The sequence below is a fragment of the Pavona decussata genome, unplaced genomic scaffold, assembly GCF_977016875.1.
Source record: "Pavona decussata unplaced genomic scaffold, jaPavDecu1.1 SCAFFOLD_16, whole genome shotgun sequence".
Taxonomy (NCBI): Eukaryota; Metazoa; Cnidaria; class Anthozoa; order Scleractinia; family Agariciidae; genus Pavona; species Pavona decussata.
Window position 1 is genome coordinate 3,330,001 of NW_028145439.1, and position 22,447 is coordinate 3,352,447.

At 40.4% G+C, this 22,447-nt stretch overlaps 2 protein-coding genes across 4 annotated transcripts in view; one reads left to right on the plus strand and one right to left on the minus strand.

Annotated features, from left to right (window-relative positions):
- The window catches only part of LOC146487380 (uncharacterized), a 12,652-nt gene extending 7,178 nt beyond the window's left edge, over window positions 1–5,474 (minus strand). The window contains exons 1-2 of one of the 2 annotated variants that reach the window (XM_085087556.1): window positions 4,906–5,474; window positions 518–3,495 (exon numbers count right to left, since the gene is read on the minus strand). In XM_085087556.1, the coding sequence (XP_084943682.1) occupies window positions 2,529–3,495; window positions 4,906–5,042 (1,104 nt within the window). In that variant the 5' untranslated portion in view covers window positions 5,043–5,474 and the 3' untranslated portion in view covers window positions 518–2,528. Of the gene's footprint in view, window positions 1–517; window positions 3,496–4,905 lie in introns of those variants that run through there. The other variant, XM_085087569.1, reaches the window with a different exon arrangement.
- LOC146487379 (uncharacterized) overlaps window positions 1–22,447 on the plus strand; it is a 36,988-nt gene that overhangs the window by 11,241 nt on the left and 3,300 nt on the right. Inside the window, exons 3-14 of one of the 2 annotated variants that reach the window (XM_085087515.1) lie at window positions 8,498–8,593; window positions 9,386–9,463; window positions 10,354–10,431; window positions 10,903–10,963; window positions 12,442–12,554; window positions 13,929–14,047; window positions 14,196–14,306; window positions 15,813–15,892; window positions 16,815–16,988; window positions 17,464–18,270; window positions 20,027–20,144; window positions 20,916–21,013. In XM_085087515.1, the coding sequence (XP_084943641.1) occupies window positions 8,498–8,593; window positions 9,386–9,463; window positions 10,354–10,431; window positions 10,903–10,963; window positions 12,442–12,554; window positions 13,929–14,047; window positions 14,196–14,306; window positions 15,813–15,892; window positions 16,815–16,988; window positions 17,464–18,270; window positions 20,027–20,144; window positions 20,916–21,013 (1,933 nt within the window). The remainder of the gene's footprint in view (window positions 1–8,497; window positions 8,594–9,385; window positions 9,464–10,353; window positions 10,432–10,902; window positions 10,964–12,441; window positions 12,555–13,928; window positions 14,048–14,195; window positions 14,307–15,812; window positions 15,893–16,814; window positions 16,989–17,463; window positions 18,271–20,026; window positions 20,145–20,915; window positions 21,014–22,447) is intronic. The other variant, XM_085087522.1, reaches the window with a different exon arrangement.

The following is a 22,447-nucleotide window of genomic DNA, read 5'->3' on the forward strand; positions in this document are numbered from 1 at the left end:
CTTCAAGCTCGACAACAATCCCACTTGGCTTTTCCACCAGTGGTCCAGAACCCTATCGTACAGGAGTTGCTGAAACCAATTTTGTGGTCGCGAAAATACCCAAGTTGGCAAACCAGTCGGCGTGTTCTTAAATTTAAAACGACAGACTGCAAGCTCTGGAAAAAGTGTATCTGTTGTCGGCGTCGGCGTTCTTTTCTTGAAGTAAAGTCTTGCTGAATTACTAAACCTATTTCAGGCGGAGGTTGTAACAAAAGCAGCAGAATTACTGAAAACATTTCATGATTCGTGTCATCCATGTTTACGTTTATCAGTGTTTCTGTTTAAGTAGGGTAAAGGTTTACCGTTCCCTTTGCGCAATTCATCGGCGTGTAACCGCAAGCAAGAAATCGATCAGAACCCAGACTGAACCCAACTCAAGGGTAAAATGAACTTCACGCAGAGATTGCATGCTCATGAATTCACAGATGCAATACACAGAAGACAGCAGATGATAGGGTGACACAAAAGTGTCTTCAGCTAAGTAAATTCAACTTTTATTGGCTTAGTACAGATTAAACTTTTCTTAATCATTGACAAGTGATGGTCCATTATGCAATAATACAGAGTCGTTATTCTTGGTCTCTTACAGCTACATTGGTGATGTTCGTTGCCAACAGGAGTTGTTTTCTGAAGAGAATTGAAGGAATTTATTTCCGTTAAAGTACATGTATATCGTACATGTATATCGCTTTTTTGGTGACTTTTTTTGCAGCCCAACCACTCTTCTTTTATTCCTGTGCGTAAAATGAGTTCATTGTAAAGTCTGCTTCTGTCAACACTTTTCCTGTCCAGTTTGTAAGGACTCCAAAATTATGCTCATGTATTGGCTTGAAGTAGCAATTTAGCAAATATTTGATGAATAAATTTCCACGTTTTGACTTGTTACTATTATTTTGCTTGAACTGTGATCACCATCTAGTTATTAGGGAGCTTAGGCAACGACGACGTCAACGGCAACGAAAACGCCACCCAAAAATATATCTTTATTTCATTTGTGCTACTTCGCGATTATTTCAACTCGCTCAACTTTTACAAAAATGGCGAACTATCCAGGAACCAAATTGGTAGGAGTGGCGTACAAGTTAAGAAAGAAAATGAAAAAATTCACCGTTGTGCGTTCACGTTCTCCACAAAACCCTAAATGTGGTCATTTTACGTTGTTGTTTTGCAGAGGACGGCAAAGGGATGTACCAAAATGTAAAACGCACGTGCGGAGAGATTGTTTTCGCTCATTAAACCTATTGTTTTGCGGCTTTGTCGTTGCCGTCGCCGTCGTCGTTGCTTAAGCTCCCTATTGATTAGGAAATAAAACTGTAAGTTGCAGTTAGAGCTGAAACTGTTAATTGTCATATTAAACCGAACACTTTACCCATTAATAATACTGTTCTAGGAAAAAATCCATACCCCTCTAACAAAGTTTGCTTCCGACTTTCCTTTAAAAATTTCGGCTTTTGGGATACACTTCTCCCTTGACATTTCCAGTAACCTTCCTTGGGAGTATGGATGCTTTCTGGAACAGATTTATCATGATATGATTAGATATGTAATACATCTACAAACCTCCAAGAGTGACCACCCAACACAAGCCTTGTCTTATGCTGAATTTAGTTTTTCAGCCCATCAGTCACTAACACATACTAATTCAAATCTGCACAGCACCTCATGAGCAAAGGGGCAGTGGACACTTCTATTAAAGCAGACACTTGGTCTGGTCACAAACACATATGCATCAAACACTCCGCGTTTATAGCTTATCTTAATTGGACACTGTAATGTAATCTTGTGAGCAGTGTCTTTCTTCATGTTATTCACATAGCATGAGTTAGATGAATCAAGTGGCAAAGCCACAACGAGATGTGAGAAATGTGGCAGCCAGCTGGAGAAAAGAAAAAAGTGAGAAATAAAGTCCTATTTTCTCACACTTGCCAATCCCTTATCATTTTAAAATTACTGTGGATTTGCTTAATTTGTCTACACATTTGTGATCACATGTAGGAGCTGAGGAAAAAAAGAATGATTGCTCACAGTCAACTGTGATACAGGAGCTTTTCACTTTGTTTAGACTTCTTGAAGTGGAGGGGAACAGGGATTTGGAAACTGGGGGGAACAGGGGGTGGTAACTGGGGGAATAGGGGGTGGGAACTGTAAAAAAAGGGGAACAGGAACTGGCCATGGAGAAAAGGGGATCACAAATTGGGACTTGTAGGATAGTGTCAAGAGCTTTTAGAGAAGGAGTGGAAACTGATTCACAGACAAGGATTTGAGAACTTGGAGAGAAAAGGATGCAAACTGGAAAAAAGCTGTACAAATTGCAATATATCATGAGATTTTGTTTATTATGGTATTGTAGGATAGGGATCTGTTGTCCCATTAAGAGATCACTTCTGTTATAGGTACAGGCATCTTTTTGTGGTATTTTGGATGGTCACTCCCAGAGTTTCAACTGGATAATTAAGGCATAGATAATGACAGACATGCCAACGTTTATGTTAAGGAACAGATACAACCCAAAGGACTGCAGTAATGAAAACAAGGAATAGCATTGAAAAGCTCCCCTTCCACTGGCCGTGGACACCACTAACCGCACAAGGCGCTGGTGTGGTGTCATATTTCATATCCAGGAACTTCTTGAGGCTGGCTGGAAAATCTGAGAAATAACCATCAATCTGAATGTTCAGGAAGGTTTCATATTCATTGTACGGATCCTGAGTGTAATTCCATGCCAAATACCTATCCTCGTTCCTAAAGGTGTAGGCATGAACCTTGAGGTTGTATTTGTGTGACTTGGTGACAAGGTCAGTTGTGCTTTGAAGGTAGTTATTCTGTACTGGTATGATCATGGTCTTCCGTACCCCTATGCCACGACAAATAGTGGACAGATCTTCTAGTTCTGTATCAGCATTTGGAATTGGCCACTTATACAGCATGACTAAGGGTAGCTTTGTTTTCTTTGACAATGCCCTGATACTGTCCTTGCTGAAAGACTGCACATAACATAAAGAATCTGCTTCACTGTATCCATTTTTGTCTAGCACCGCAACAAGAAGATCTTCAAAAGTGGTGTTAGCTTTCCGAAGGATGTCCAAAGCGTTGACCCACTCTGGATTCTTCACTTCAGGATAAATTCCTATTGGTCTATCGGCTGATTTGGCAACTTGGATGTATTCTTCAAGTGTAGGAATCTGGAACTTGTCGTCAAAATTGGGATCTCGGAATGAGTACTTCTGTCTAACGCGAATGGTTTTGAGTTCTTCCAGTGTGAGGTCAACCGTGAATATATCGGTGATTGTCTTGTAACCTGTTATGTTGTAAGTTTTTTGCCTTGATCGGAGTGTCTTGTTTTCCCAGATGTTGGTAGATTTATTCAACCAACTCTCGTGACGACACACAAGTTTAAGGTCCTTGGTGACGCAGACATCACATTCAATGAAATCTGCTCCATCCTTGACGGCTTGCCTGCAATTTATTCAAAGTTCGAAAAATTAGCAGTATACAGAGTATACAATGAGTAGGTTTCTTTTAAAGTGGTGTTCTTCATGTGTGACCCAGTAGCAATTATACTGATGAATGGCATGTTATCTAAACGCATTTCCGGAGAGATATCTTGCCGTCAGTTGGATGTCTTGATATCACTCTAAACGAATATCCAGAGAGATATTTTTTATGATATTTTGATATCTTCAGTCATTGTATGCTTCAGTGAATTAATTTTGGCTGAATTATAAAGTTCGGCGTCTGAATCAATTCAGCCGGGATTAACGAATTTGGGTAGGTCTCAATTCGAATTCGATTCGGCTCATGTGAAGTATAGTCTTCTTCGCAGCCGTCGTTTTGTGGGGGAGGGAGCGCGTTGCGTGACGATCCCAAACGACGGTGACCCTAAAAGCCGGAACGGCGGAATGGCGGAAAATCACCCCAAATCCTAAAACATGGAACGGCGGAAAATCACCCCAAATAAACCCTAACCTTAACCCGTTCAATGTTTTAGGACTTGGGTTGATTTTACACCATTCCGCCGTTACCGCCCTTCCGGCTTTTGGGGTTGCCCTCCAAACGACGGCTGCAAAGGATACATGTATGTGAAGTACGGCGTCTGAACCGGGCCTAACATCTGTAACATGCAAATTTTACACGCGTTCTGGTTATTTGAAGCAATCAGTTAATGAAAGTAGACTGCTAAAACAGGAGACAGATGTTGAAATTCGTTGTAAATTTACATGTAATAGGTAACCTTTTCAAATCACTGCCCAATTGTATTTGTAAGCACCTATCGGCTATCGAGACACGTGGATCGTTGCAATAAGTACAACATATATTTCATTGTTATTGAGTTGTCATTTTGGAGGGAGCCGTTACTTTCGGAAGTCTACGGTATGACACTTTCTTATCCAAACTTATCTTTTTTGCCCTATATACAAGCTATGTACATGATTACGTTACAGATTAAAAGCCTTTTAGCCAACAAGTCCTGTTTTCGTTTCTGATAACCGCAATGCAGGGCAATGCGAGTGCAAATATTTACATTCCATGCAAACTTTTGTCTCCACCATACATTTTGGAGCTTGTAAAGTTGCATGCCATCAAGTTGAAAGCATCGACGTGTAACTAATTCATTATTTCTCTGTAGCAAAACACGTAGGGTTTAACGGGATAGTACCAAAGTTGTAAATGTACATTTCCCAGGGATATTTACAAGATTCTGCCCAGCGACGTCGAGTGTCGGGGGACGTTCACCACGAGCCTGCTTTTAACTTCTCTGCCGGCGTAAAAGAGCCTGGAAAGGAGGGCCCGCTACGGCGTAGGTCGTTGTAACAGCTATCGCCTTACTGTCTTGTTTTATGCTTGCGGGTGAGTTTCTGTTCTTACCTGTAAGCTTCCAAAGTGTGTTCTGGTAAGCGACCCGAGCTGCCTCGATGCGCGATATTCAGAGGCCTTGTGGCAGGTTTCTGAGCTTGGCATGCTGCAAGCAAGACTAACATTAGAAACAGGACAGGTTTCTCCATGGTTTCACACGAATAGAAGGGTTGTGTTTGCAACCAGATCGCCAAACACGTACACACATCAGCTAAAGGCGTCCGCTTTGTGGTTCAGTTGTTGACCCCCAAACCAGGTCATCCTCTACAGGAAGCCCAAGCTCAACGATTGTTAATGTTTAATCAGTAACGTTTGCACAGCGTCACTGCAGTCACTGACTTCCGTTCTATCAGTTCCACTCTTACAATACCAGAAATTCCCATGCCTGCCGTCTGCCCTAAAGATTGTAGAAAAAAACAACAACAAAAAATTACATCACATTTCCTTTCAAACATTAAGAAGGTTTCAGTTTTTTCCAAGGCCACAAGTTTTTTAACTCGCTTGACAACGAAGTCATCAACTCTACATCCATTTCTTCTTTTAAGAAATGAGTAGTTATGAATAATGAATCGTTTGTTTTATTTGTTGTAATGAACTCTTAGTTCGTAGTTTGAGGGGCCCTAATCTCTTACAAGCTCTCTATTGTTTCTTTTAGGTCCCCTCGCCACTTTTCTTTTCTTGTATTTGAATATTTATTTCATTTGTATGGCAAAAGAAAGTATGTAAATGTAAGTGACCAATCTTATTCGTGACTATTAGCGCATTCCTTATGAGATAACTTGTCTGAGCCTTTCACAAAATAGCTGACCTTTATCCTGCACTCGTAACAACAAATAATATCATATTCTTCTTTGATATAGTTCTTGTAAATCATTCCTTTAGTTCTTTTTATTTTAAATTTCTTCATTTTAATTTCAAAACACTTAGTATTACGTAATATGGAGGCCAACTAGAAAATTGGATGGTTAACTTGTCCTCCACCCTCAATCGCTTCTTTAAAATTACTCAAAGCACCTTACCAGATTTTACTTCAGAAGAATGTAAGTAATAATTTTTCTACTTAGCCACGAGGAAGGGGAAAGTTGTTGTTCTTTACGACGCACGTAGAGCTTGGACGGTTCAAAGATATTGCCACTAACCATTCTCAGGGTCTGAAAAGGGCAGTTAAAGGATTTAAGTGATCCATAGATAAAAAAAAAATAGATAAAATGCAGCCGTGATTCGTGAAGGTTACACTTTTACATCTGGGCTCGGCCGTTGTTCGAAAACCGAAATGGTTATGAAACCTGACAAACTTCTGTGTTGTATGTTTTTGCTTGCCTTTTTGGCCTTGACCCTGCACAAACAACAATAGAATTTGGAATGTGTTGGAGCAACTGACCAATGGAAACGTTTTTGTTAAGATATTCAAGTGTGGTATGAACGTTAAAACAAAGGATTGTGCAGGGTCGCGGTCCTTCCAACATAAATTGCAGCACCATTGTTTTCATGGCAAGGTTTCATAACCAGTCCCTCAAGTAACTATGCGCTAATCCACGTTAAAAGTTAACCAAGGTTTTCATCTCGTGTGTTGGAAATGTTTCTAAGAGATGAGTTTAAGCTGAACGTAAAGAACACTCAAAGTCAAAACTGAAGGCAAAGATGTTATGGAAAAATCTTTATCGATTACAAATCTCCTCTAACGGACAGCTCCCGTGGGCGGACACCTCTCGTAAGTGGACACTTGGTCAAATTTTCAGCTTCATACAAACACTGCGGATCGGTTATTAAAAGATAGTTTAGACGGTGTTTAACAAAACCACGTTCTAAGCCATTTTCAATTTTGTCAACGGTCATATCTAAACATTGTCTGCTGCTGACGATAACAAGAAAGCTTGCATCCCAGAGTAGAAAACTATTTATCTACTTAAAATAGACCATTTAAATTTTTTGGCGAATTTGGAGGCCCACTGATTGTCTTAAGCCGCGGCCTATAATAACTGGCCCTACATTTTTAACCTCTAATAAGCGGACACCTCTCTTTATCGCACATTTGTTCTGGTCCCAAGGGTGTTCCCTTACTGGAAGTTAACTGTAGGTATTACTAAAACTGGAATCAAAGTTCACTGTCTCTTGGGTTAGCCTAATCTGATGGATAAGAGAATTAACTCTACAGTGTATGCTGAAGTGCTAAAGTGAACCCACGAATTTTCCACTGAGCGTTAGCTCAGATCGAGATCGCTCGAGACAAAGAAAAAATCTCCGACCTCGGCTGGAATCGAGCCCACGACCTCCGGATTTGATCGTCCGTTTCTCTACCGACTGAGCTACGAGGCTAGACGACCTTGCTAGATAGCAATCGTCAGTTCGATTGCTGCTAGAAATCGATAACCATGAGACAATTTTCCAGCAACTTGCAATGCAACGACGTTACAATACAAGTTGCGGACAAAATTGCAAATTGCTGCAACCCCCCCCCCCCCCCTTCGCATAGGAAAAAAAGACTAGTGCTCTACTTTTCGCAACGTTGTGCGTTGTAGCATGTAACCTGTTTTCTGCAACTTACAGTGAAGTACTGCTCTCGTCCGCATTGCGTCGCAAATTGTAGAAAAAAATGACACGTGTACGTAACGGATTGCTCAAATCTGAGTTTTCGCATGTCACCTTACGTAACACTGTCAATCTGAACTGTTGAGGTGATTGTTTCAATCGTCGATCAAACTTAGACCAAATATAAAAAAAATGTTCTTGGCATGAGACTGGCACGTGTGAAAATAGGTTTGCTATATATCGTGAACTTGCGTCGCTTCACACATTATCCACACAGCCAAAATAGGCACGTGGAAAACCGTGTGTTTTTTTGCGAAATTTGTCCCTGTGCTAACAACATTATGTGATTTAGGTTTGAAAGTTCAAAGATTTTTTCTGAGCGTTTTTAGGGTTGTCGTACGCTAAGAACTATGGGTAGATGTGCTAGTCGCCATCTTTTTCGCTACGGCGGATTGACCCGACTGTGGGGGTACCATTTTCTTTTCTTTTTTTTTTTTTTTGGGGGGGGGGGGGTACTTGCAACTTAAGGGGGGAATACACCTAAATTTGAATGAAATTTGAAGAGGTTTTAAGTAGGGATTGAGGAAAGAAAATGATTTTTGGAACACTAACAGACAGTTGATACCCACGCAAGAACACCCCAGGTTGCTAGTGGACTAACTTGGTGTCCGTCTATTAATTATTAACTACAAATTCTAATTTTAAAACTTCACTAAATCTTCAATATTTCTTATTTCTCTTAATTTTACCAAAAACTATCTCCTCCCAAATATACCCAAAATCACCCAAAAATTCGCAAAACACCCCACAACACAGATTCACGGGATGATGATAGAGTTTTTGGATTGCTTGAAACGTGAACGAGATATTTCCATTTTAATGGCTTTAAAAAGCCATGTCAAGTGGCGGAAAAATGGCGTTTAGGTTGAATCCCCCCTTAATGATAATAAAAAAAATACGTTCCACCCCTCCCTCCCCTCCCTCCGCCTCTTCTCCATGGTCGGGCTTGGAATTAATGGCCTCTCGTGGCTGTATCTGCATGCTAAATCAATGGTACTCTTCTTACATTTTTCAGGCTTCAAAAGAATTCTCAAGGCTTCATACAATTCCCTTGTACTACATGCCAAAAGATATCTCTATGATCTTGTGCGATTCTTCCCCCGTTAACAAGGTAAGCTGGAGGGCAATGACATTTTCCTGAGGTTAATTTTTGTACTAGATTCGAGCATGATGATAATGGCAAACTTGTAATAAATTTGTAACCTCTTGGCAAGTATTTTACTCGTGAAAAATGAATGAAGGAGTGTAAACTGAAGTAATTAAAGTAAATTAATTTATTCATGGTTATATTTAAAGCTAGAAGCTCGTGGCATGGGGCCGTGTAATCAAACAAGTATTTTAAACAGAACACAAACTCTTAAAAAATCCCAACTGGCAGGGAGGCTTACCAGTTGGCTATTTACAAAGTGTGGCCGAGGATTTGAACAGGGGTCTACCAGGAAACAAATCCAAGCTAGTTGTCAGAGAGGGGACTCGAACAGCTGAGTGAATAGATCTCCAGCTAGGCAAGGAACATCATTCTGGGGCTTAGCACCCATCTACAGTATGTAGGGTTAAGCTTTCGTTTATTGTCATGGGTAACTCTATACAAATACACTTAAAACCCTGGACAGTTAGTCCTCGTTGCCGTGGTGTAGTGGTTATGGATCGGAAGAAATGAAGAAAACGACTCGCGTTCGAGCCTTACATTATTTTGTTTTCATTCCTTTTTTTACCTCTTAAGTTTGAAATAAGTTTCACTTCATGTAATTTTAAGTGAATGTCCAAGGTAAGTTTGAGAGATGGAAGCGAATGTTGGTGAGTGCCAGGGTCTTCGCCCCCTCCCCACCGCCATTTTGAATTTAACGAGGGCCATGGTGACGAGGTTGTTTTCTCACATATTCTTCTCTTTATTCTTCATCAGGTGTATAGTTTAGCTGTGGCAGGACCAAATGGAGTGGAGCTCTATCAAATGGCGATTGGGGACAACTTTAGCATGATGGTATAACAGTGTTTCACTTCTCTCGCGACGACATTAAGATTTTCATTTCATTTCATTCTATAATTTTACAAGGCGTTTTGATTCTTTTTGCGTTCCTCTTTTATGCAATATATCAAACACGCGGAAGAGTGTTTTCATCTGAAAGAAAGAAAGAAAGAAAGAAAAAGAAAGAAAGAAAGAAAGAAAAAGAAAGAAAAGAAAGAGAGAAAGAAAGAAAGGAAGAAAGAAAGAAAGGCAGGGAGGGAGAGAGGGAGGGAGGAACGAAAGAAAGAAAGAAAGAAAGAAAGAAAGGAGGGAGGGGGAAGGAAGGGAGGGAGGGAGGGAGGGAGGGAGGGAGGGAGGGAGGAAGGAAGGAAGGATGGATGGAAGGAAGGAAGGAAGGAAGGAAGGAAGGAAGGAAGGAAGGAAGGAAGGAAGGAAGGAAGGAAGGAAGGAAGGAAGGAAGGAAGGAAGGAAGGAAGGAAGGAAGGAAGGAAACGGCGGAGGCACAGCTGAGTTTGTTTTTTTTACTAACTTCGAAGTGTTTGGAAAGCGGATTAAACACTCTTTCTAGTGTTTGAAATACAGTCGACTCCCGATAACTCGAACCTTCAAGGGAAATTGAAAAAGGTTCGAGTTATCGGGAGTTCGAGTTATCGAGGGTAAAATTATATGGAAAATGACCTGAAAGGAAAGGAAAATTGGTTCGAGTTAGCGAGTTATCGGGAGTCGTCTGTAGTTTCTCAAACCGTTAATAATTCTTAGAGAAATTCAAAGCAAAAGTTCACCAAATTTTATGATAATTAACATCACATTTCCAAACCTCCTTCACGGTAATAATTTCTTTTGTTTTCTCTTCATGGATTGTTAATGATTTGAGAAGAACTGAATCAACCGTTTGTGACTTTCAGGGTAAAGCGTCGTCGCTTCATTCCGATCTTGCCATTGCATTGGTACAGTTTTCTCCTGACAGACAATACTTGGCTGTGGTGAGTTGCTGCTTTATTTGCTCGGAAAGGGATGGTGGCATCCTTTTTTGTGTGAGATATTTTAAAAATCCAAAGGACTCTTTTCTCAATTGCAGCCAAAAATAATGGTCAAAATACAAGCCAAAGTTTCTTTAAAAGAGCTATTTTACTGCAGAGAAACTATACAAATATGTTTTCGTCTTCCGGTGATCAAGATGGAAATGTACATGTAAATCAACTTGAAAAAGTCAAGCCGTCCTTTCCAAGTTCTTCCCTTGTGTCGTAGATAAAACTGGTAATAATTTATTGTGGCTCATTTTTTTCTTTGACAATTCACTTGATTTCATCTTATGTGTGATCTAGAAAATTTTGCAAATTTGTGATTCTTCATTCGTGAAAGCATCATAGTGTCGAACTAACTACAGAGGCACGATGCTTGGATTTTCGCTGGTTTATATTGTCGCAACGGTTTTTTTTTTCTTTGAATTTCAGGCTGCTCTTGATGGCCATTTTGGCATTTGGACAGTCGCAAGCTTGGATACCGACCAGAAAGGTAGTTTTAAGTTTGTAGTCAACTGTCACCACTAACCCAAATTTCATCTACGCTTCTTGGCAAAGTTTGCTGACAGATTTACGTGTGCGATCAGTAAAGTCGCATCCTTGGGACAGTGAAGTGCGACAATCAGAGTTCTGGTCTATCCTTTCACTAACTCAATTGCCATTCGCTCCTAATAAAAAACTAACAGAGTTCTGGTCTGTGCTCTCACTGCCTCTCTGGCTCAATTCCCGTTCGCTAATGACTGAACAGAATCCACCGGACAGGAAAAAAAGATGGCGGCAGCACGTTTTACCACAATACCTTGCGAGCCTCACAGCCAATAGGCACATAGAAAGCCATATTTTTGGAGCCGTGAATTCGTCCCTGTAATAACAACATGGCGTGTATGCTAGGTGCGACGTTTTCAGAAGTTTTCTGTGCGTTTTTATGAGCGTTTTTTGGGTTTTAGTAGCAGGGGGAAACTTAATTCCCATTCTAGGGCTACTCTCCTTCCATGAATATAAAACTTTTACACTAAAACAATATCTTAGAATATATTGCGCATTTAATAAGCTGAGACTATTCACAAGAAACGTAAAACGGGGGTATTGATTTAATTAATGCTAATTCGAGCGCAAATAACTTTCAAGTTAAAAGAAGGCGACCATGAAAGAATTAATGCTGGATTTACATATAACATTAGACGGAAGAGAATTCAATTCATTGACGTAACGATTGAAAAAGGAGTATAATTATAGTAATTAGTACGAAAAGTCTGCGGCCTTAGCTTAAAATCATGTTTGCTACGAGTTCGTGATGGACCTATAATTTCATAAAACTTGGAGGCGTCCATGTCGCAATACCCAAATATAATCTTGTACATTTGGACCGGACTAAGAATTATGGGTAAATGAACCAGTGGCCATCTTTGTCCGTACCGGGGATTCTAGTACACCCTTCTACTGACTCAACTGTCATTAGTTTCTAACAGAGTTCTGGCGTGTCCTAGCTCTTTTTCCATTCCCTTTGTGAACAGACTGGTCTGCGCACTCGTTAAACAGGAAGTTCCGGTATAAAAGGGGCCTGGCCAGGCCATTCTCACCTTCAGTTGTCAATCAACCATCAGAGCGTAAACAACTGACAAACAACATGTGCCTTTTTTTCGGCTTTTACCGATAAAATTGGCTTCATTTCCAGAATAACCCTTGTTAAACAAGTTAGAACTTGATATCTTATATTGCTGTGGTGACATTATAAAACTTTGAGGACGCTTGAGTCAAAAGCTTGTCACGACTGAGCAGCGTGTAAATTTGCATCTCACGCCCGCAAAGGTGTGAAATGAAGGACGGGCTTGTCCTTTTATAGCAGAACTTCTTGTTTAACACGTTTTCCTTTCCACAGAGTTCTGGAGTGTCCTAGCTCTTTTTCCATTCCCTTTGTAAACAGATTTCTTGTCTTTCCTCTCGTTAACTGACGAATTTTTCATTCCACAGAGTTCTGGTACGTCCATCTTAAAACAGTGCGCATTACCAGCATTGCGTTTTCACCCGATAGCACTATGGTAGCCGTGGCATGCTGGGAAGGTTTCTGGCATTCCTACCGAAAGGTATTGTTGACACATCTGCTAAGGTTGGCTTACAGTCTCGGGACTAGACATTATTGTTGTACCTTAAATGGGTGTTATGAGAGCCCAGCAGAATACCGTATTTAAATTTCGGTCGGACCATTCCTATTTAGCAGCTTCTTATCATTACTTCTTTCGGGGGGAGGGGGGGGGGGGGGAGGTCGCTACTTTTAAAGTGCACCTAACCCCCACTATTTTTTTTCTCTTAAATAAATCTTCGCATCTGTTCGAAACATACTGCGCTATTTGGCGCCTTTTTCAACCAAATCTTGACTTTTTAAAGGCTGTAAAAGTTACGAAATCTAGCCATCACCTGTCTCATGACCGAGCTAGTTAGGGGCATGGGTCTATTCCTTACTTGACGTCACAAACTGATTTGCATTGTATTAAGTCTTTGTGAAAATGCATGCAAAGCAGCTTGTGACACCATGTAAGGAATAGACCCATGCCTCTTACTAGCTCGGTCATGGGACAGATGATGGCTAGATTTCGTAACTTTTACAGCCTATAAAAAGTCAAGATTTGGTTGAAAAAAGGCGCAAAAAGGCTCAATGCGTTTCGAACAGGTGCAAAGATTTATTTAAGCGAAAAAAATTGAGGGTTAGGTGCACTTTAAGGTAGCTAACAAATGTGATGTGCATGCATGCATGCGACTATCTATTTTATTTTGCTTGACTACGCTCTGTGATTAGTTGCCGGAAAAATACGCGCCGCTTTCTTCATGAATGAGAAACAATACCACAACCAATCGTTCCTTGCTTGCACCCGTTTACCGAGTTTGCCACTGTTTTAAAAGGACGATGCCTTCTAATACAGAAGTATTTTTTGCACAGTTTATGACTATGCAGGAAAAGCACATCTTGGTATGGGCTACTGGAATCCAGAAAGAAAATTGGGGTAGAGGGGCATTTTTAGAGGAAACAACAATTATTCTAGAAAGCAGTAAAACACAAAGCAATGTATGGCGTTTTTTTTCCCAATTCAAAAATGCATGGTTATCCCCATTTTGGATACTAAGAGCACTTGCTAAGTTCTGCTTTCTCTGCATAGGTTTGAACCGCGCAAAAATATCCCTGTATTAGTAGGCACCATCCATAGGAAACCCGAGTATCTCGAGATGCGCAGAACATATGCGCAGCAACAAAAGTAGGCACAGTCATTAAATATATTTGCTCCGAATTTCGATTGATTCGTTTGCGCTGTTTGAGTCTGTTTGGTTTGGTCGGAGGGATTTTGCGACACTCGATTGAAGACCAATCTAACTGCTATAGGGTGCTATACTCTTTCAACATCCATCCTTAGCGTTTCATCTGCTGATATCAACACGCAGCCATTTTTGTGATGATCTTGTTTTAGGCAGTTCGAGATGAAAGGTTTACGTGGTTAGAGTTTCACCATGGCAACAGCACTGATCGGGTCTCCGGTGATCTGCCTGGCTCATTCGTAAGCTGGTCCCCAGATAACAGGTTTATCAGGTAAAGTTTGTCAACAAAACATTCTTTTGAAGTCACTTGAAGTCCGTTGTTTGTTGTTGTTGTTGTTGTGTTATTCTTCTCTTTTCTATATCGGACCACTTCCAGTCTTGACTCCGAGAGTATATAGATATCGATAATTCTTTTTCAGAATAAATCAATATAAAGAAAATAAAAGTTGCTTATCAACATTTGATACTCAAGCTTCCATCACAACTGTCACGCCTCTTGATGGAGTTGTTAAAGGAATGGCAAGCTTCAGGTAATGTTCTTTGTTATACCACTTTTATTTTCACTGATCGTGTCTAAGCCACCTAACACAAGGAAGCGGAACGAAGTTTTCATCAATGAGTAAAAGGCATCGACCCTTATCACTCGGCGGCCGTGTTGAATCTCAGGAGAATAAAAAGCTTTGTTTTTGCCCTGCAAGCCCCGGTCAGAAGCGAATTCAGTGCGAGGCTTGCCGTGCAAAAACAAAACTTTTTATTCTTCTGAAACTCAACATGGCCGCCGAGTGATAAGGGTCTATACCACCCTGAAGATGACTGAACAGTCGAAAGCATAAGGTGTCTCCTTTTTAAGAAAAGTTTTGAGTCTTAAATTTTTCATAAATCCTTTTTCGTTTTTCACGGTAATAGACCTTATTCGCTTTGTTGTTTTGTTGCCACACTACAGATCATGTGACGGTGCTCTAGGGAGTAGTCTCTGTTAGAATTGGTGTTGGTCATCCTGGCATGCATTCTTTACTTCCAAAAAGACAAAGGATTGATTTTCCTGAGACTATCACTTGATTTGTAATGGGTAATTAGCATACAGAGCATACATTTAAGTCCCGGATGGGAAATAAACCCATGCCCTCCGTACACGGTCGGATGCGCTAACCAATAGGAGAGTGCAGGCGATCTATTGTACTTCACATTAACTTGAGTCGTAAGTAACATACGTCCTGCATAAGACTAGGATCAGTTATTTAAGGCCGGAGTCTCCTGAAACAGAGGTGTTCTTTGCGCAGTGCATCGGCTATGCTAGGAAAGCAGATCCCAGATCCCTTCAAATCTCTGAAAAGAACGTGGTAAGTCCTAATTTGCTGAGATCTGCTTTTCTCGCATAGTCAAAAACTACACAAGAATACCTTTGTATTAGTATGCACCGTCCCTTAAGAAATAAGAGTTTTTCGAACCATCCCGAGATGCGCAGAACATATGCGCAGTAGGAAAAGGAGGCACCGTCTTTAAGCAGCATTATTCCATTCGCTTATGTTATGTTAAGATTAAAATGAGATGATGTAAAAAATAAATAAAGAAGCTTCAGAAATGTTAAAAAAAACACACGTTTCGTATGTACTACGGTGGCCCATATACGGTGATTTTCATCACAAAAACCCGAGTTGTATATAAATCTCGTGCAATTTACAACTCGGATTTTCACTACAAAAATCCGAGTTGTAAATTGCACGATTTTTACATCTCGGATTTTTGTAGTGAAAATCCGAGTTGTAAATTGCACGAGTTTTACAACTCGGATTTTTGTAATGAAAAAATTATACAACTCGGATTTTTGTGGTAAAAATCTAAGTTGTGAATTGCAATAGATTTACAAATCCGAGTTGTAGATATGACTTGAAAATACAGTTTTATATTGTTGTCCTATATGGGCCACTAGTTTCGGGTATATAAGCCTTCTTCAATCCTACGACCTTTATATTTGCAAGTGTCATGCATCACCTACGACTTACCGTTCACTGTATTCTTGACGTCTGTTTTAACAGGGAATCTTTCGGTAACTACAGCCTCTGTTTCATGAGGTCAAAGCAGTGTTTTGCGGTGCCATGGCCGGCAGGTCAAGCCGGTAAGTGAATAGGTGATGAAATCCGAGACAATTGTCTTTGAAAAACAAGCCAAAAATCAGATCGAAACAGAGTGTACGAAAGCGCTTCATGATGGTCACTAGATGAACAGTCGTGAATAAACCCCAAACGTAAGTTGAATACCAGAGAGTTGACGTACCGAAACTGACTGCCGAGTCGGGCTCTTTTTGAATTTTGAAACGTAAACAAGCCATTTCCTCTGGAGACATTGAGTTGCCTCTTCTCCTGAAATACGTGAACCATTTCCTTGCAACTTGGCGTGCAACAAATGTTGCATTGCAAGTTGAGATTACTTGTTGGAAGTACTACCACCTCAGCGGGCAACAAATGTTCATGTTGCTGAAATGAGACGTCTTTCTTTGGCATTTAAAATGCAGGTAGTTTTACGGAGATTTCCAGTTCCTCGACCCTTATAGTTTCTTTTTTTCTTGAGATTCGCTCGCGAATAGTATTCTTTCTCGGGGTAGTTATGACCGCGGACATAAAAGTAATGCCCCATTCACACCAAGGCTTAAACACGTTTAAGAGCTGTTTAGTTAAACACAATTTAACATTGTTTCCTTCATAAAAGCTACTTTCGGTTTTTGTCGACTACATATTTAGCACAAATGAAAGCATAAGTTCAAGTTTACTTGAATCCTATGTCAAAGCTAATGGTTCAGCTTTCTGTTACCAATTTTCATTTTGTTAAACCTGGTTTAATTAAACATGTTTTGTTGATGTGAATGGGGCTTTTAAAAAAGGTTATTATTTATAGATCGCCTTTGAGATATCCTCCAGTTTTTAAAACTGAAAACCTATTAGCGTGTTACGTTCGCTATTTTAGTGGGCCTCTTCTTTTGAGATCTTTATCCATTTTTTACATAAACTGTTTGTTTGTGTTTTTCATATCCCACCTGACAGGCCCGGTCAAGACCACCGAAGCTCCAAAACAACAAGCGAAGCTGTTATTTCAAGAATCTTTGGAGGGGTCTGTACTGGTGCAGCTATCAGCTGAGAGTGGGGTCACTCTACAGTGGAGGCGGACTCCTCAAGAGACCCTTGCATTACTGAGAGAGATCGGGAATAATTATACAGGTGCGAAAGCCACGTAGCATCTATGAAATGTGATGTAATATATCAAACACGAGACACAGCCGGTTTCATCACATATCAAACAACGAGAAGAGAGTTGTAAATACGACGTGTAGCAGACGAACTTCGAGGTTTTTGATATTGTGATGAAACTCTGCGACGAGTGTTTGATATAACTTCTCAAACAAACTGATTTTGAAGTCTTGAAGAGTTGTTCGAAGACCGACTAGTACTAATCCAGGGTTGACTGTGGACAAAACCTTTAAGTTGCCATGGTAGCTAAAACATGGATTCGCGCTAATCGTGCTTCGAACAACCCGGCCCAGAAATCTTGGGTTCAAATCCCGCCGAGCTCAAAAGTTTTTCTTTGAATTTCCTTCGCGGCGCCAACAAGCCCGGGGAAACTGAAGGACAGAAGTTCTCACTTTGGCACTCAAATAAAATAATTTCATTCCATTTCTATCACATAATTATACAGGATTGGATACCTCAGAAGCTTGCCAACCATCTGATACACAGCAAAGTATACGGTTACCAATGCATGGAAGTGTTGATGTTGAGAGTGAGTGCCAGCAAGATAGTTATGTGTCCGGAGACTTAGTTTGTGATCAAGATGGATTATCGATGCTGCAACTTACTGACGGTATCAAAACTAAGACAGCTACTGGCGGTAGACATGGAGAAACAGGCGAGAACTGCGTTGAACTAGCCAAAGATAATTGTAAAAGTATGGACTTGAGCGCTAATACGATGGGAAAAGATGACCAGATTCTCGAGGAAAGAGATATAACAGTAAGCAGGGACAACAATTTGAAACAAGAAGTGTCTCAGCCAACAGAAACCTCGGTGGAATTCCATGCTATCAGATCAACAGGAAATGCTTCCCAGAGTACCCTTCAGCGAGTCAACATGCGTTCGATGGTAGAGAAGAATGGGCGTGCTTGTGCGGGTGTTGGGAGCTTTCAAAGTTCGAAAGTATCTCCTGGAGAGGATTGTCGCACAAGGGCAAAGGAAGAGCCAAAGTCTTATGTGACGGAGCAGACATTTGGAGAATCTAATGGTGTTTGTTGCATAAAATGTCCATTTCTCAGCCCAAGACTCCTTCAAAGTTCTTCTTTTAACAGCTCTCCGCTGTTATCAGACAGCAGTGTTCAGTTGTTAAACTCACCAAATTACGTTGCGGTAGTTGTGTTGCCTCTGTTGGCTTACGTTTATCACCACACAAATGAACAATGGAGGACTTTGTTATTTTCCTGTGCAGTAAAATGCTGCTGTATTACAAAAGGTAAGAGAAGAGTTCGATCGCTCCTGATAAAAAGTCCATAAAAATTGCTTTGGATCCCAGAGATTTTCAGGCTGTTTTCATGATAAGTGTTTGCTTTTTTTTTATTATTTAACTAAAATTGCTTTTGAATGTTGTTCGTCAAGGACAAATTATAATGGCCAACGTTTCCATTTTACCTGGGCTCACACCCTGTTGTTTTATCGGCGAAATGTGGTTATAGGAATAGGATGATTGCACGTTTTGTCATGGCAGCCATGTTGGTGGCTAGGAACAATAACATTTTTCTTCTCTGGGAGTTAACTTCCATTTTCATGCAAACTATGTGAGTAAATTTTCTTTTGTTTTGGCACCAACATGGCGGCAATGCAATCATCCTATAGGGGATAGTAGACATTGTCATCTATAAATTGCTTGATTCTGCGGCTATTTGGTATCAACGAATATTTGGTTTTAGAGCGGTTTTTAAGACGAACATTTTCAAGAAAATCCTTGATGTAATCGACATCAACCTCAAAGATGTCAAGAAATCCACGAGTTTAAGACTTCTGTCAGAGTTGTGAGCGAAAAAAGTAATTTTATGACGTTATAGGACGAAAACAAGCTTCGCACCAAAACGAGGCTGTGCCTCGTGCACGTCTAAGAAAATGTGTCCGACATGGGAGGGAAAGACGCTGTCGCGCCCTATATAATGTTTTCAGCATCATCAGGTTTTCGGAGCTCCCTCGGCGGGTGGACCGGTGAGGGTGGGACTCTGCAGAGACTCTGCGCCCAGTAACTCTACCCCAATGAGGGGGGTAGGGGGAGCAGAGACGGGGGAGCATTTTGCTCAAATTATTTTTCATTTTTTTTTTATTGTTATATTAGCATGTTAAAAGGCGCGTTTTAACTTGTATCTACTTCAAATGGATGTATCTGGCACTGTGAATTCCACTTAAATGTTAAGAAAGCTATGTTCTTGTCCCCCTTTAAGGCGGGGGTACGCTCGAATTTGAGTGAAATTTGAAGAGGTTTTAAGAATGGATAGAGAAAAGAAAATGATTTTTGGAACACTAACAGACAGTTGATACCTACGCAAGGGCACCCCGGGTTTCTAGTGGACTAACTTGGTATCCGTCTATTAACTATTAACTACAAATTCTAATTTTAAAACTTCACTAAATCTTCAATATTTCATATTTCTCTTAATTTTACTACGCTTTTGAGAAAAACTATCTCCTCCCAAATATACCTAAAAATCACCCAAAAATTTACAAAACACCCCAAAACATTGATTTGTGTAATGAGCATAGGGTTTTTGTATTGCTTGAAACGCGAACGAGATATTTCCGTTGAACCGATTTTAAACGGCGTGAAAACGGCTTTCAGGTGTACCCCCGCCTTAATTGAGTTTCGTAAAACCAAAACCAAAGTAATTCCTCTCACCAATCACAACAGACGCAAACAGCGTAATGAAACAATCAGAAATCGAAGCCGGCGATGTTCAAAACTGACATGTGAATTTCAAAACTCCGTTCAAATTTCAAAAATACTGATCACCTGTGACGTAGATTGACTGTAATTGTCGTCTTACGTAGCCCTGCACCCCTGAAAAAGAGAAGAACTGAAGTTTGAACTATTGGTCTCTGGACAACATGTGCACCACCCAAAACAACTTACCCACGTTTCCTCCTTTACGATCGAGTATAGCCTGTTTATGAATGTGGTAGCCGCCAGCATGTAGTCACAAGAACTTGCCACATGTCCTTGTCTTTTTCAGATAAATACCTTGCGCTTCTAATGAAAGATGGAAGGATCAGAATTTGGTGTTTAGAGACGATCGAAATGCTGTCTTCCTCGTCCGAAGTTGTCTGTGACGCCGACGGTGATGTGCACAGGTAAATGTCTAATAACAGTCATGGGCGAGATCATGAAGCCCCTCTCCCCCACTCCCCTTAGTTAAAATGTATCCTAAGTATTGTTTCTTCAAAAACTCATTAATAATTTATAAGCCCATTGCCCTATCAAATGGTCGATAAAACATCACGTGCAGTGGTTTTAAAACCCGATAAAACCTCCTTATTAGTTTGCGGTGTTTAATGTTTTTCTCGTATGCTAATTTCCAACGTTCACAAAGGCATCATTGTTATGAACTCTCTTGACACACGCTTTTCCAGGAATGTTTTTGAAGCCGTTCAAAAAACTCGCAGCACGTGTTTTATCGGGTGTAAAACCACTCGGCTGCGCCTCGTGGTTTTAAATCCCGGTAAAACACTGCTGCTCGTGTTTTAAACATTACTTAACAATGTTCTATTGTCATTATTTTACATGTATTATTTTATCCGTGTTTATATTGTTAATTTTTTTTTTTTTTTTTAAATAAGATAAGAATTTTTTTTTTTTTTTTTTTAAATAAGATAAATAAGAATGTTCTTAACTGACTCTCAGCCTGGGTCATGTTCTTAGTATGTTCTTAAATTTAGTTAATCTCAGCCTCAACGTTCTTATAAAAAAAGGTTCTCATAAAAAAAAAGTGTAATTGACTTTTTTGGGGGCAAAAAAAAAAAACATTTTAGTTCAGTTTAAAAATAGTCATAAAGCATTTACCAAAAGCTTTTAGTAGGATCAGGAAACACAAATTTCAACCGTCTGTTGCTGTATTTTGTTAGATGGATCATGTCTGGAAATCCATTTGAACCTCAGTTTAGCATTATTAAGGTGGACGACACTGGTACAGGAGAAATACTGCGGATCAGCTTTCAAGCTAGTAAGTCACATATACTGAAATGCATTTTTTTAATATGTTAATGGGAAATTGCAACGTGTATTTCGAGCTCTGAACCTGGAAAGTCATCGTCGTGGATCATCATCGTCATCATCATCGTCTTCGTCATCGTTATCATGATCATGATCATGATCATGATCATGATCATCATGATCATCATCATGATCATCATGATCATCATCATCATCATCATCATCGTCATCATCATCATCATTACCGCTATCATTGTCAAATAAACCAAAGTGATTGTAGGGCTAACACTACAGCAAAAGGCAATTTATTTAGGCCAACATTCCAACTAGTACCACAAATCTTCTTCGGAGCAGAGTTTCCCTGAGGAAGACAAGTGGTACTGGTTGAAATTTTGGCCTAAATAAATTGCCTTTTGCTGCAGTATCATCCCTGCCATCAGTTCGGTTTATTTTCACGTTAAGTGACGTCTGGCGCGTGCATTTCTACTACAAGAGATCAAGCAACGAAAAGTATTTAGAACAGTTTATTTGTGCGTCGTTAGGTCCCCTGCATTCAACAGTTTCGTAAGTTTACGCATCAGGAAGCCTGAGGAAAGAGGACTGGAAATGTCGTTGTGTGACCAACGTGACAGCTTATTACACACGCAATGTGACTCTATTCTGGACTGCATCTGTCGTCCTGTGATCTTTTTCGACAGGAAATTAACGAGTGGTAGGCGAGTTAAAATCTGGAATTGTGTATATTTACCTGTCACGCTGGTCACGCAAGGTCCATTTTCCTCCATCCCACTTCAGCCGTCCTGTTGCGTAAAGTTACAAAACCACCGTCGCTGCCGCCGCCTTCTCCGTTATCAACATCATCATCATCATCATCATCATCTTCTTTTTATGTCCCATTAGGAACACAAAGCGTTCACAGCGGCCACCCATCTTTTATTGATGTCGTTGTTACGCGTTCCTATCTTTCTCTCCTTTTTGCAGGGGTAGTAGTAGTATCAAGGTTATTCAGTAACTGTAACGAATGAATTGGGTGGAGGGAGGGTGACAGAAGCATTTCTCACACGTGCCGCCTGTGTAATTCGGCCGATCCTTCCATGAAAGCGCACAAACACACACAAAAGTATAAATAACCTCTCATACCCACAACGGTGGATGTATTGTCTTGGAAAAGTCCCCGGCCCCACCGTTCAATGTTGGAGTTTTCAACTCAGTCCAATTTCTACGACAACATTGAAATGGGGGAAGGGGGAATTTTTCCAACACATGAGTCCAAGGTGTAACGGTGGATGTATCTCCCCCGGGCGCCCCCGTGCAATGTTGCAATTGTCAACTCAATCCAAGGGACGATGACGTCTGCAACGACATTGAAATGGGGGTAAGGGGGATTGTTTTCAAGACACGAGTCCAAGGTTGCAAAATTCATTGGCAATCGGGTCTCACGAAG